Here is a 15,009-nt window from a genome sequence, read left to right on the forward strand (position 1 = left end):
GAATGTAACTCTGTAATAGTAATGCTCAGTAGCACTGCATTTTATATGCCTGCTAATCCTATCTTAATGTGCTTCATGGACACACAAAGACCTGCTCATGCCAAAATTCTTGTAGTCTAAGTGCAAGTTGTGCAAGGAGTTTTGGATGTGCAGATTCCTGCAATTGTCAAGAGCTGACAGTGCTCTGATAAGGAAGAAAAAAAAGCTTGTTTGAAGTTCACTGAAGATGTGAGGCTGTATTTCTGTGGTTGATAAAGCAAATGTGTGACCAGATCTGAACCTACCTTTCCCCATTAGCAACACCAAGTACCTGTCATTGTGAACTGCCTTTGGCTACACAGTTTTAAGGCACGTGCGAGTGACAAAACTGAGGAGGTAAAGCAGCACTCTTCAGCAACGTGACTACATCTCAGCCGTGTGCATAATACTGTGTATACCCATACAGTGTTTAGCCTTGACTGTCAAAACTAAGTGGATAGGTCAAAACAGGGAAGCATCAATGCTTCTACTGCAAAAATAATTTGACCTAAATTGCAAATCTGCAAGATTTATCTTGCAAATTTTTAACTGTGAAAGTGACATTAGCGTTCACTAGGAGTGAAATATTGACAATACTGTATTCAGATAATGTAAGTACAGGAACAGGCATTTTTAAGATTTAGTTTTATAGCTGCTTCATTACTGTTGTAATTGTTTGTGACTCTGATCAGAGGCCGCGAGACAATAAAAACAAGACAACAGACAAGCATAAGCTTGTTTATTTGAGAAGCAGGACTGATTTCTACATTTGCTTATTCACATGTCTGTACTGTTTCTTTCCCTGTACTGGAACAGCCTCTTCTGTGGCCTTGCAGTGAACCAGACCTGACAAATGATCCGGTTGAAGAGAGCCAAGTTATGCTGGGGTTTTTTTGTCAGATTAGTTTCCAGGCATTTCTAGTTCCCTAGTTGAGTCCCCTATACTGCTACATAAATGTTTGTCCCAGCACAAATTAAAAGGCAGTGTGGGAGTAGAAGCAAACAACCAAAGAAGCTGAGTATGGAGATTATCTTCACTAAACTACTGCTTCAGATTGTAAGATGAAGTTCCAAAGACTATTTAGGCTTCAACCATGTATTACAGCTCCTATCTTCCCAGTGAAACAACTGCAACCATTGCAAAATCTAAAAGTCAGGAGGATAAATACCAGGAGACAAAAAAAACCTTGAAGGACAAGACTGTCATTTGTTCTGCCCTTAAACTAGCAGTAGCAGAATCTTAATGTATCATTGGCACTAATACTGAAATAGCAACAAAGAAAATAAATAGGAATTAACCATTTAAAAGTCGGAATTAACCATTTAAAAGTCATCTGCAAAGGCCTGGAGGTTGTGTGATGTATGCCATCTTCACCAGTACCCAAGGAGTTGTTGTGTGGACTTTCAGATCCTGCTATCTCTTTCCAGGATGGATTCTTTCACAATCTTTGTTGCTATTCTGCCCAATAAATCCCCTCTGCCCATTTTTTCTTGGGGGCAATATTTTGCTTTCAGTATCCATAAAACTGAATCTGGCCTCAGTGACTGCTAGTGAATGTGCTGACTGTCTTAGCATGTTGTATGTGTGGAGAGATTGATCACATTTTAATTGTACATGAAAGGCTGTTAAACGGGTCATTAAAAACTTTGGTTTTCCAAAGTCCATCATTATAATTAGACACAGTTAACAATTCTTTTTCCTCCAGAAAGACTCATTTCTCTCCTACAAAGAATTCAGTTAAAATAAATAGTATTCTATCTGGCAGTGATTTGTTTTACCTTTGATAGCTTCATTTCACTAGTTCTTCCCTAATCATAGATAGGTTCAGCTGCTCAACAAACTGTACGCGTTATTGATGGATACTGCTGAACGAGCTCAGAACAGGTTTTACATGGGCAGGCATATTAAACACCATTTCAGAAACACAATTATAACTGATTCTCAGATGCTTTGCCATGTGGATTCAGTTGAGCATCATTTCAATTTCTGGAGTGAGGAAAGCAGTGATTTCCCAAAACTGGACATGAAGCCGGTTCAACACCCTCTCGGTGGCAATCATTTACTGATGTATGGTAATTTTGGTGAGGTTACACCAGCCAGGGTAGACAACAAAACAAAAGAAACATCAATAGGAAGAAACAAAAATGCACTCCAGCACTTACTCAAGCTTTTCCTTTATGTCCCTTTTCTTGCACCTGCCATGCATTTTACTAAAAAGCCCTTGGATCCCAAATACCCAGAGGTTTTCCAGTGGTTGTTTTTGCTACTTCCATTTTGGGACCTCAGACAACAGCATATTTCAAAGACTGCCAGAGCACTAGCAACAGGTGGACATTTTTGTATTATAAAACTAAAGAGCAAAGCAGGTGCATCCCCTGGTGGCAGTCTGATTTAATTTCGGGTAACAAAAAGATCAATCTAAAATCTCCATGAGAAAAATTGGGAGTCCTGTTTTCAATCATTTATGTATTGATTACACAAACTTTTTTTGCAAGCAACAAAGAAAAATATTTTAAAGTGATTTTGTCATTTTTGTCAGGGTATCTGAAATTACAAAGACTTGCAAAACCCATGGGATTTTTGGACGTTCCAATTACGAAACTATGAGAATTATTCGGAAAGACAAACTTGGAAGCAGTAGGCTGGTCAATTGGATTTACACTGCAAAAATTCCCATATTACTTCTGAAATTCTTTTGTTACTGAACACATTACATTCTGCATTAGCAGGAAAAGAGCCTTCAGCCAAACAACCCAAGAGATTAATTGTTTTCCAAAGCCGGAAGGGACAACTGCAATCTTCTTCTGAGTTCTCTTACATAGCATAAAACAATGGCATCTTCCAAGGAAGTTCTGGAATTTTTTCCCCATGTCCTTCATAAGTGCTCAGAAGCTTAACTCCCTGTGCTCATACTGAAAATCAGTAGCTGTAAAGTACAGGAACAAAATTTGATGTCTCTGCTAGAGATGTCGGGCTCTGATTTTCACTCTGACCATTTATCCTCAGTGTAACTACATGGAAATAGATCTGATTTACTAAGCGCTGATGGTAGCTATGATCTCTACAGTCCTCATCTAGGCCTTCACGTACCTCTGAAGAACAAGGTGTATAAGTCCTGACATTTTTGACAGCTCAGTGTGAGCAGAAATGTTGCAAAACAAAAACTAGTCCTCTGGTTCTTATGAACAATGTTGGCATCTAGCCTCAGACCTCCAGAGAAATCAGCTGAGGTTGATGAGGAACACAGGCTCCTAGAGTTTTCAGCTGAATGAAGGGTATTTGTTGGTAAACTTGGGCTCCCTTGCCCCTCTATCTTAATCCTCAGGTGCTGCCTTAAACTGAGGCATTGCTATTAGCAGAAAAATGATAATTATTTTTAAAGCAAAGGAAAGTAAACAGAATGGTTAGAATGACCTAAGACTGCTTTAAATGTCATGTGATGCCCCAACTAAGGTAAGGGACCCCATCTGACATTAAGATAGGAAGTCACTGGTATCTCTTATTTACATTATATATTAAGTGTATTACAGTTTCAGATTATTCAGTTGTTACTACTATTTTAAGATACCCAGAAGATCAAGGGATAAATGGATTTTACAATACCACGCAATTTGATGTTATGTGACAAGCATACTCTTCCTTGTGTTGCCCATAAAACTGCTGCAAATTAAGAATGAACAACAGAATTTGGACATTTCTACAGAAATATGAAGCTGAACTACATTTCGATTGCTCAGGCCTATGTTGCTGTGCCATCTGGTGGGCAGTAGTTTGCAACGCAGATGCAGGCAAAAATACCAACAAAGTCCATTCTCCCTTCCTTCTTTTCCAGACCTTTTCATGTTTTTCCTTTATAAAACTTGATTTTCTGTATTTTTTTATTTCACGTGTCTTCAGGCAAAAAACCAGCTCATTTTCATTGATATCTAGACATAAAAGTCAATGCTATTTTTGAGACTACAGGCTATTTGGGACATCAGGAGGACGCTGGTATAAACAACTACAGAGCTACAACCTCCTGGAAAGCCAAAGCATTTGAAAGCAGGATAAATTTCAGGATGTCTATACTTTGTTTACTGAAACAGCATATTATGAAGGACAATACATGTATCTGTAATGAACCAAATCAATACAAAAAGGTAAATCTGAGGCATAAAGAAGTGCCAGCCCACCCTCGCCTTACAATTTTAAGTCTCTGACTTTACACACAGCTATGTAACTCATATAGGGGTTTAAAATCACAATTTTTACATAACGGCTGTTTTAATACAGAAATCTAACACAATTTCCTCACTGTCTCTCCTCCCTGTCGGACACCTTTGGTTAGTAAAGCAGACACACGGTAAAGCCGCTGAAGTCCATGACTCAGAAAGGAGCCCGGGTACTTTTTTATTTCAACTTTACTCAGAGAATGCAGAAAAACATAACTGACCTTCTCCTTCTCTTCTGCAGTGAGCAGGATTAGTCAAGAAATCACGTGGTTTAAACAAGACACCTAGTTTCTTTACTGGGTCTCATTAATCTTACATCTTAACTAAGAATAATCCTTGTCTGTGGACCTCTGTTAGATGTACAGTAGGCTGGAAATCGACAGACAAAATAATTAAAGCTTACACCCAGATGGGTGGAAAGGCTGACTCAGTTCTTTACTCAGAACTTAGTGGATTTCTGTTGGGGTTTTCAGTTTGTTTTCATTATTACTGTTGCACAGTCTATGACTGAAAGAACATTTAGGGATATTCACAGAGCATCAGAGGCAGTTCACATTCTAAAATGTCAGAGAAGCTGATGGTTATTCAGATAGAAAGTACTGAAATTTAGGAGTATTCAATCTGATGTTCGGGTTTTTTTAGAAATGCCAACAATTTAAAACCACTAGTGAATATCTCAGAAGATAGAACTGACACAGGAGGATATTTGCACCACCAGAGTGTGATATAATCTAGAATGTTTCCTCCTTCAAACGGATTGACTTACCCATTATCCAACCCATTCTGCCCAAGTTTCATGCCTATGTCACCTACCATCACACCTGGCACTGGTAGGAGAGATTTTGTATCTCGAATCTGCATAGAAGTGGAACAAAACATTATTTCAGCTGTGAAGTGATGAAAAGTTACTGGCTGAACTTTTCAAACAGTGACAATATTCCCAACTTGTATTCTGCTATTATGCTGAAGAAAACACTCTGTTTTTTTCTCAAGCACATAACCGTGGATATAACTTATACTTGTTCAGGATACAGACACCTTGATGTAAATTACTTTGGCAATATGACACTAATTACATCTGTGTGTTAAATATGCCTTAACACTGATGACTGCTTTCATCAGACTACCATTGAAACATTCTTCAGGTGTATACAAACATAGCAGGAATCAATGGAACTCTTATATAACAACCAGCTTTGATATATTCCCTAATTTTGCAATAAATTCTACTCAGTCTACGACTACTTTATTTTACTCTGTACAACTTCCCTGTTGCACTGCTGTATTTTTTGATGCCTTTAATCTTAGAAGCTGATTAGCTGCGGCAGAAACTTGCAGATTTCATGCAGATCAGCCTGCAGCGCTGGCAGACATAAATCACCTTACGCCTCACTCAGGCTTTCAGGATATATTCATTTCATATAGCACAGGTTAGTTCTAACTGCATGAATAGTGTGATAATCTCAAGACTTCTCTGGAGCTCTTTTGTATTTTTCAGGTTTTTTTGCCAAAAACTGTGAGTATAAAATTGGCTGTAACACCACCAGAAAATCAACGAACACTGAAAACCAGAATCCTCATTACAACTGCGATAAATGATAAAGGCATTAATTAAAGAATTGTTCGGTCAGACATAAATAACAGCATAACAGAAAGTTATCAAGTTGAACCCACTCCTCCCAAAAGGAAAACAGAAAAAAAAGATTGGCAATATTTGTACATTACCTGTACAATAAAGGAATGTAGTCCATGGCACTGTCCATCAGGAGTATAAAGCTGAGCATACACAACTGCATGAGTGGCATGTTTTCCCATATTACCAACCCAGAACTTTGCAGCTTCAAAGTCTGGAGTATGAATGATAAATTCCTGTATTCAAAAAAAGAAAGTAGCAAATTATATAAATCCTAAAAATCAACACACAGCTATTCCTTTTTTTTTTTTCATGACCATGGTAATGTTTTAGAAACATCCATTAGCTGCCAGGATTTCATTCTGTGCTCCACAACCACAGCTAAGATCTCTTACTGTGTTCAACTTTGGAGAGAAGCTAGGAAGAATTTGGAGCTGAAAAAGTTCATGACACAGGGGAGGACCAAGAAAAAGCTAGGAGGATTGGCCAGGTCAATAGATGGTTAAAAGGGTGGTGTCATAGTCAGGGGTTTGGGTGTCTTGAACATAGGACTGAAGTTAGTAGGCCAGATCTACTGGGGGCTGGTGGAGCTGCTCTGGTAAAGAAGGGGAAGAACAGTTTTGGTAGGAGGCTTGCCAGACTGGTCAAGGAGGCTTTAAACTAGATGTGTTGGGGGAGGGGGGCATCATTCCATCCCAACACACCCAGTCAGTTGCCAGCACCTATAATAAATGCTCAGAACAATGTAGATATATTCCGGCTGCTCCAGCCAACGAGCTGGCTTCAATTGGAGCTCGTCTCAGATGCCTCTATACAAACGCCCGTAGCATGGGGAACAAACAAGAGGAATTAGAGATGTGTGCACATCTACGGGGGTATGATATAATAGGCATCACAGAAACATGGTGGGTTGGCTCCTATGACTGGAGTGTTGGAATGGAAGGTTACAGGCTCTTTAGAAAGGACAGGCCTGGCAGGCGGGGAGGGGGAGTTGCCCTTTATGTTAGGGATAGGCTGGAGAGTATGGAACTCTGTCTGGGGACAGGTGAGCAGTTTGCAGAGAGTTTGTGGGTCAGGGTTAAAGGGAAAACAGCCGTCGGGGACATTACTGTGGGGATCTGTTACAGGCCGCCTGATCAAGGAGAACCTGTGGATGAAGCACTCTACAGACAGATAGGAAAAGCCTCACGCTCGCAGGCCCTTGTTCTCATGGGGGATTTCAACCACCCTGACATCTGTTGGAACGATGGCACCACACGGCACAAGCAATCCAGGAGGTTCCTCGATTGTGTGGAAGACAACTTCCTTCTGCAAGTAATAGAGGAGCCGCCAAGGAGAGGTGCCATGCTTGACCTTGTGCTCACCAACAGGGAAGGGCTTGTTGAGAATGTGGTACTCCAGGGCAGCCTTGGATGCAGCAATCACGAGATGGTCGAATTTGAGATCCCCAGGACAGTGAGAAGAGCGTGTAGCAAGCTCACTGCCCTGGACTTCAAAAGAGCAGACTTTGGCCTCTTCAGGAGCCTGCTTAGTAAGGTTCCATGAGATATAGCCCTGGAGGGCAGGGGGGCCCAAGACTCTTGGTTGATATTCAAGGATCACCTGCTACAGGCTCAGGAGTGCTGCATCCCAACTAGAAGGAAGTGCAGCACGAGGGCCAGGAGACCTCCTTGGATGGATAAGGAGCTGCTGAGGAAAATTCAAAGGAAAAAAGAGACTTATAAAAAATGGAAGCAAGGACAGGCGGCCTGGGTAGAGTACAGGGATGTTGTCCGGGAAGCTAGGGACCAGGTTAGGAAGGCTAAGGCCCAGTTAGAATTAAACCTAGCCAGGGATGTTAAGGATAACAGGAAGGGATTCTACAGGTACGTAGCAAACAAAAAACAGACTAGGGACAAAATAGGCCCCCTGAGGAACCTTTCTGGAGAACTGGCTACACAAGATTTGGAGAAGGCTGAGGTTCTGAATGACTTCTTTGCCTCAGTCTTCACTGGCAAAGGATCAGACTGCACCACCCAGGTCTTAGAAGGTAGATGCAGGGACTGTGAGAATGAAGACCTTGGGCCCACTGTAGGAGAGGATCTGGTTCGAGACCATCTTCAAAATCTGAACGCACACAAGTCCGTGGGACCTGATGGAATCCATCCGTGGGTCCTGAAGGAGCTCGCAAATGAAGTTGCTAAGCCACTGGCCATCATATTTGAAAAATCATGGCAGTCAGGTGAAGTTCCCGACGACTGCAAAAAGGGAAATATAACCCCCATTTTCAAGAAGGGGAAAATGGAAGACCCGGGGAATTACAGAGCAGTCAGTCTCACCTCTGTGCCTGGTAAAATCTTGGAGCACACTCTCCTGGACAACATACTAAGGCACATGAAAAACAACAAGGTGCTTGGTGACAGCCAGCATGGCTTCACTAAGGGGAAATCCTGCCTGACCAATTTGGTGGCCGTCTATGATGGGGCTACAGAATTGATGGATAAGGGTAAAGCAGTTGATGTCATCTACCTGGACTTTGCAAAGCATTTGACACTGTCCCACACGACATCCTTCTCTCTAAATTGGAGAGATATCAATTTGATGGATGGACCACTCGGTGGATAAAGAACTGGCTGGATGGCCACACACAAAGAGTTGTGGTCAATGGCTCGATGTCTGGCTGGAGACCGGTAACGAGTGGTGTCCCTCAGGGATCGGTGTTGGGACTGGTCTTGTTTAACATATTCGTCGCTGACATGGACAGTGGGATTGAGTGCGCCCTCAGCAAGTTTGCCGATGACACCAAGCTGTGTGGTCCAGTTGATACTCTAAACAGAAGGGATGCCATCCAGAGGGACCTTGACACGCTTGTGAGGTGGGCTGATGCCAGCCTTATGAAGTTCAACCACGACAAGTGCAAGGTCCAACACCTGGGTCGGAGCAATCCCAGGCACAGCTACAGGTTGGGCAGAGAAGAGATTCAGAGCGGCCCTGCAGAAAAGGACTTGGGGGTGCTGGTCGATGAGGAAATGAACGTGAGCCGGCAGTGTGCGCTCACAGCCCAGAAAGCCAACCGTATCCTGGGCTGCATCAAAAGGAGTGTGACCAGCAGGTCGAAGGAGGTGATCCCGCCCCTCTACTCTGCTCTTGTGAGACCTCACCTGGAGTACTGTGTGCAGTTCTGGTGTCCTCAACATAAAAAGGACATGGAACTGCTGGAACAAGTCCAGAGGAGGGCCACGAGGATGATCAGGGGACTGGAGCACCTCCCGTATGAAGACAGGCTGAGAAAGCTGGGGCTGTTCAGCCTGGAGAAGAGAAGGCTGCGTGGAGACCTCATAGCAGCCTTCCAGTATCTGAAGGGGGCCTTATAGGGATGTTGGGGAGGGACTCTTCGTCAGGGACTGTAGTGACAGGACAAGGGGTAACGGGTTAAAACTTAAACAGGGGAAGTTTAAATTGGATATAAGGAGGAAATTCTTTCCTGTTAGGGTGGTGAGACACTGGAATGGGTTGCCCAGGGAGGTTGTGAGTGCTCCATCCCTGGCAGTGTTCAAGGCCAGGTTGGATGAAGCCTTGTGTGGGATGGTTTAGTGTGAGGTGTCCCTGTCCATGGCAGGGGGGTTGGAACTAGATGATCTTGAGGTCCTTTCCAACCCTAACTATTCTATGATTCTATGATTCTGAATAACACATTTTGAATTCAATTTTGCATAAAAGCTGCATGCAGATGATAAAAATAAACAGAAAGTTCTATTGGTCTCCCCTCTTAACTTCTATTCTCTTCTCCCTTAATATAAAACTACAGTAATTTCTGAATAAATGTTAGGACAATTAATTTATTTCTGCAGTAATGTTACTTTCAGAAAACAAATTATTAGTGGTAAGCACTATCCTAATGGAAAAAGCAGTTTGTTTTCCTCTTTTGGTCTCTTTCATAGTCTTGTTATGCCTTTTTTTGTATTTCTTTTTCTCATCCTCAGGAAATAATGCTAATCTTGGTATATAAAGCCTTCGTATTTAAAGACAAAAGGCAATATAATCTGCATGTCCAACTATTTCTTTAGAGACACAACAAAGAAGGCTGCTATCCTTACTTTATGTCACAATCAGAAGTGAAAGCAAAAAACCAGAAATTGCTGGGTTTAATTATTTATAATAATGTAGATACATGAGTTTTGTTGGTTTTTTTTTTACATTTGGAATTGAACAGACTCTTTCTTGTTAAACAAAGAAAGCCCGGAATCCTTCTGCTTTGTTAGTAAATATCAGAACTTAATTGTCAGTCATTATTCCTGTGCATAAAGGACTAACCTGAGTGCTAGGATCAAATGTGGCAGTAGTCCGTATGCCTTTGGTATTAGTTCCATGGCTGAGTTCAGTCAGAGCAAAACATCCAAAAACCTAAATATGGATTAAAAAAGCACAGTTCAAGACCACTTTGTCACAGCAATTAAAATGGCAACACTATTAAATGACTGCAAATTAAGCTGTTGAAAGTAACTTGCAATTGCAAGAAACCAGTCAAATGTAACCCTAAGCCTACGACATCATGCCTATGGTAGAGTTAAAGGTGTTTTTTTTTCATTTGCTGATGGCTGACTCATTCAGGCAAGCACAGATTATTACATTCATTGACCAATTCTCATCTGTCTGTGTTGAAACAACTGCTGCATGTTGAAAATCTGCAAGTCTCCTTGCATTACAAGCAGTTCTGAGAACAAGTTAGAGGAAAACCAGAATGGGGCTGTTTATTTTTAAAACTGCAAATAGCTTTAATTACTGAATGGGATAAATTTATACCAGACCAATGTATGGCTACGCTTGGTTCTCAGCAGCATTTGGGAACACTGTCTGACCAAAGCCAAACTGAGATTTACATTCTGCAACTCCTTACCCTAGACTGGTTTGGACGGTAGTATACTCTTCTGTAACAAACCTTTGAAAAACAAGTGAGAATAAAACAACAAAACAAAAAATCTGAAGCTTGAGGCAAAATTATTCTGACATATACATATCCTAATGCTTTTGTTTTCACTGAGAGTCATTAAAAGAATTCATCCTGATCTTCAGCATGGGGTATCCAATCAGAACTACGCAGCAGTATATTGTTGCCTATGAGCAGACAGATAAAACACATGATTTCAGAAACTTTAAGAAGCTACAAAAGTGCATGGCAGCAAAAAATAAAAAAAAAAAAAAAGAAGTGATAAAGAATAACAAAGGAAGCATGAAGCTAAGTTGGAGTGTACTTATCACATAGATAGTGCAAAATCGAAAAGGGTCAGTCTGGACAGTGAATGCTGCCCACATGGCCAAATGGCATAGACAGGAGAAACTGTTTAGGACTGGCTCCTTCTATATCGGATAAGCTGCACTTACTCTGCAAGGCACTTGGTCCTGAGTCTCTACTGGACTCCACGTGGTGTTTCTGTAGCATTAAGACATTATTCAGAAAGTAATTTTTATAGCATCACAGCAAGGGTATGTTTTGCACAGCATATGACGTAGATGTGGGAGGAGGGAGTGTTTGAGCATGCAAAACTTGCTAGCATACTCTTAAATGAATGTGGATGGAGAACAAATTGGTGTCATCTATACTGCCTTTTGGGTGAAGTCCCTAAACTTTGTCTGCATGTTAACTTGGACAGTCTAAAACAGACCCAGGGAGTGGCAGAATAGCTAGCAGTGAAGGTAGTCAGGGCTCAGTGTTTGAATCTGCTCCTCAGTCTTTTCTTTTGCTGTTTAGAAGTACCTAGGTACATAAAGAGATCAGAAATAAAACAAAGGTGCAGGAAGTGCCACGGTTCTGGTTGTGCCCATTTCTCGCAAGTTATAAAAACAATATATATATATATATATCAATATATATCTATAACAATATATATACCTCCATTTTATAAATTTGCTTCACAAAGTCTGCAAACCTCTTAGAAGCACTCAAAATTGGACCTGCAAACACCTGCAAAAACAGAGAATTACAAATGAATTCTGTGACCTTGTGACAGAAAGCACAAATTGCTCATGCATAATAATTTGTAATAGTGATGTCCATTAAAGACACCAGGGAAAGTAGGCTGCACAGTAAAGTACTATTTAGACTATAGCTGGAGGAGGTAAGTCAGGATTTGGTTGTGTCAAGGCCCCTTTGCAGAAGACTGAACTTTCCACAGCTCTAACCTGATCAAGACTTCATTGCAAGCTCTTAAAAATGCTTTATGACCTCACTTTCCACTGGTCCTGATGTCTCCTTGAGTAAAGTAAAACTTTAAGACTATTCTAATTCATTTTACTGCAACTGAAGGTAGCTGCTTCAAGATCAGACACTGTTTTTAAAGCTTCCTTTGTTTTTTCTAGATAGGTATTCACATAAAATTACAACTTCTCTGCCATATGAACAGTAATAATTAATTCAACTAGTATTATTTGACCAGCTATGTCAAGTATTCTTGAGAGACTCAGCAGCAACTGATGAACAGAATCTCAGCCACTGATGTCAGTAAGAAACTTTACATTCCTTCTGGTTTCTGCCCTGAATCAAGCCACTGGGGGTTAGGCAAAGAAGTTTCAAAGGCAAAAGACATAGCCACCAAACAGGGCCCAACAACCAAGTTCTTTGGCTCCTACTATGCTAGAGAGGAGGCAGAGGAGTGGACAAAAGAAAGTGGAGCTGCAGGCATCAAATATATCCTTCTGTAGTCCTGTCTATACTGCTCCACTTTACTTTCCCAGTGAGAGTCCAGTGGAGACAGCTTAATGACAAAGATGTGCTAACTTCATCCCACAGCTCTCCGATTCTTCTAAACAGTTGAACTGAATTCCATTTTTGAAAACAAAGGACTGGGGAAAAGGTATAGTTTAAATAAAACTGGCAGAAAAATATGGCATTCTGTTATTCAGACACTTAAATTCAAATTTACACCCCTATACTCTTTGAACTGTACTTACACCACAATGTAACAAGTACTGGAGAGATGGAGACCAATCATACATTCCTACACAGCTCACCAGACAAAGTAGCTTTAATGGGTTCTCTATGGTCTTTTGCAGAGTAAGAAAATCATACTCAAAGAGCCTTTTACAGCGCAGGAATGTCAGCTCCTGATACTTTTCACGGCACAAATCTTCTCCAGGATGATGCGCAAATAGAGGATCACTTTCCAGAGCAGAGAAGATTCTGTTCTTGAGGCGGAAAAAATGACATGATACTGTTAACCCAAAATTATTAGCAAAAAAAGTTAATGTTCTTCTAGGATAATACTAGGCCTCAAACTACAACTGTCTGATAGAAAACTTAAATTTATAAAGCCAAAATTTCAGAAAGATAAAAAATGTATTTCAATGGTCTGTCACTTGTGCTGCAATTAATTTCTCTTTATGATACGGTTAGCATTCAGAGAGGCAGGCATGCTAACCTGTCCACCTGCAATGCCACATAAGCATTAAGGCAAGCACAGGAGATTGTAAGAAACTAAGTCAGGTCAAAGGAAGACAGAAGTACTAAGTTTGACAGCTCATCATGTGCATTGTAAAAGCATAGGATATATGATTTAAAGCAAACGGTAAAGAAATATGGGAGAATATAGTTCTTTCTCAGTTTGAAATTAATTTCTGCAATATAGCACCTCCTGGTCTCGCCTGTACTGGTGTTCAGTAATGAGACAGTTTAAGTAGGTTGCTTAAAAGTTCTGTTCTGGGAACTGGATGTGCAAAACCAATTTCTTCATGCTCCGTATCTATAGAGTATAAATGCTCCATATCTACAGAGTATAAATACCCTCCCTATGAAAATCACACATTCCTCAAATTAAAACATGCTTACAATTCTTGCAAAGTTTACCTTCAGCTGGATGATATCTTCACCATCTAGGAACACTGCCATCTCCTTCCAGTTGAAGGAGGCTTTCCTACGATATTTGCAAAGTGGTCCTTTAGGTAAATCTGGTAGCAAAGTATCCCATGAGCTTTGGTTGCCAGTGGCTTCTTTCAGTGTGGGTGCCATTTTTAGCTAAACTGCACCAAACAAGACAAGATTCATCACAAACTGAAGCACCATAGATGCCTAATTTTTTAATAATAAAAAGAAATCAAAAGAGTTGTTAATTAAATCCACAGACTTTTTCAAATTAATGAGTACAACAGTGCAGAGCCAGCTAAAAGACTGCCCTTTCTTTAGTTTTCTAATTCACTTGGCTTGGTACAACCTAAGGAAAAAAAAGCCTTTGACCAAATATAAATGAACTATATAGTCTTCCTTATTAAAATAAAAGTTAAACCTTGTCAAATAAGAAAAATATGGAACAGGGACACCACTGGTTATATTGCATAATAAGAAAGGGAGGATGAGATAAAAATCCATGCCATGCCGTACCATAGTAGTGACTTCTACAGAACATAAAAAGCTATAAGGCTTTTCTTCTACATGGTTGATGGAGTTCTGGAAAATTGTAAGCACATAGGTATGCATTTCTCTTACGTGTCATATTGCCATACTCAAGAACAAATTTAAAATAATATAAGGTATAATCTTTGCAACAACACTTAAAACTTGACCTTTCTTTCTTTCTTCCCTAAAGGTCAAATTTTCATTCCTATTTGTCCTGGCTTTTTGTTGGGATAATTTCTTTTTTTTGGTAGCTGGTACAGTGCTGTTTTGGATTTAGTGTGAGAGTAATGTTGTTAAAACACAGATCTTTTAGTTGTTGCTAAGCAGTGCTTATCCTGATTAAGGACTTTTCAGTCTCGTGCTCTGCCAGTGAGGAGGGGCACAAGAAGCCAGAAGGGAGAAAAGACAGGACACCTGACCCAAACTAGCCAAAGGGGTATTCCATACCATAGCACATCATGCCCAGTACAGAAACTGGGGGGAGCCACCCATCCTGGGACAATCACTGCCCAGGGTCAGGCTGGGCATTGGTCAGGAGGTGGTGAGCAATTGTGTTTTGCATCACTTGTCTCTCCTGGGTTCTCTCTCTTTTTCCTACTATTATTATTCTTATTATTATATTTTACCTTATTTCAATTATTAAATTGTTAATCTCTCAACCAGTGGGTTTTGCTTTTTTTTGATCCCCCCCACCATCCCACTGGGGGATGGAATGAGCAAACAGCCACATGGTAACCCCAGTACTTGCCAGCTGAGGTTAAACCACAACACTGTTATATGA

At 40.7% G+C, this 15,009-nt stretch overlaps 1 protein-coding gene across 5 annotated transcripts in view; it reads right to left on the reverse strand.

Moving 5' to 3' along the window:
• ACOX3 (acyl-CoA oxidase 3, pristanoyl) overlaps positions 1-15,009 on the reverse strand; it is a 36,964-nt gene that overhangs the window by 19,867 nt on the left and 2,088 nt on the right. For 3 of the 5 annotated variants that reach the window (XM_065660072.1, XM_065660047.1, XM_065660056.1), the window contains exons 2-7: positions 13,683-13,855; positions 12,791-13,024; positions 11,733-11,804; positions 10,157-10,246; positions 5,956-6,099; positions 4,997-5,085 (exon numbers count right to left, since the gene is read on the reverse strand). In XM_065660072.1, coding sequence (XP_065516144.1) covers positions 4,997-5,085; positions 5,956-6,099; positions 10,157-10,246; positions 11,733-11,804; positions 12,791-13,024; positions 13,683-13,844 — 791 coding nt within the window. In that variant the 5' untranslated portion in view covers positions 13,845-13,855. Of the gene's footprint in view, positions 1-4,996; positions 5,086-5,955; positions 6,100-10,156; positions 10,247-11,732; positions 11,805-12,790; positions 13,025-13,682; positions 13,856-15,009 lie in introns of those variants that run through there. The other 2 variants (XM_065660064.1, XM_065660081.1) reach the window with 2 other exon arrangements.

The sequence above is a fragment of the Lathamus discolor genome, chromosome 1 (assembly GCF_037157495.1).
Source record: "Lathamus discolor isolate bLatDis1 chromosome 1, bLatDis1.hap1, whole genome shotgun sequence".
In the NCBI taxonomy this organism is placed as follows: domain Eukaryota; kingdom Metazoa; phylum Chordata; class Aves; order Psittaciformes; family Psittacidae; genus Lathamus; species Lathamus discolor.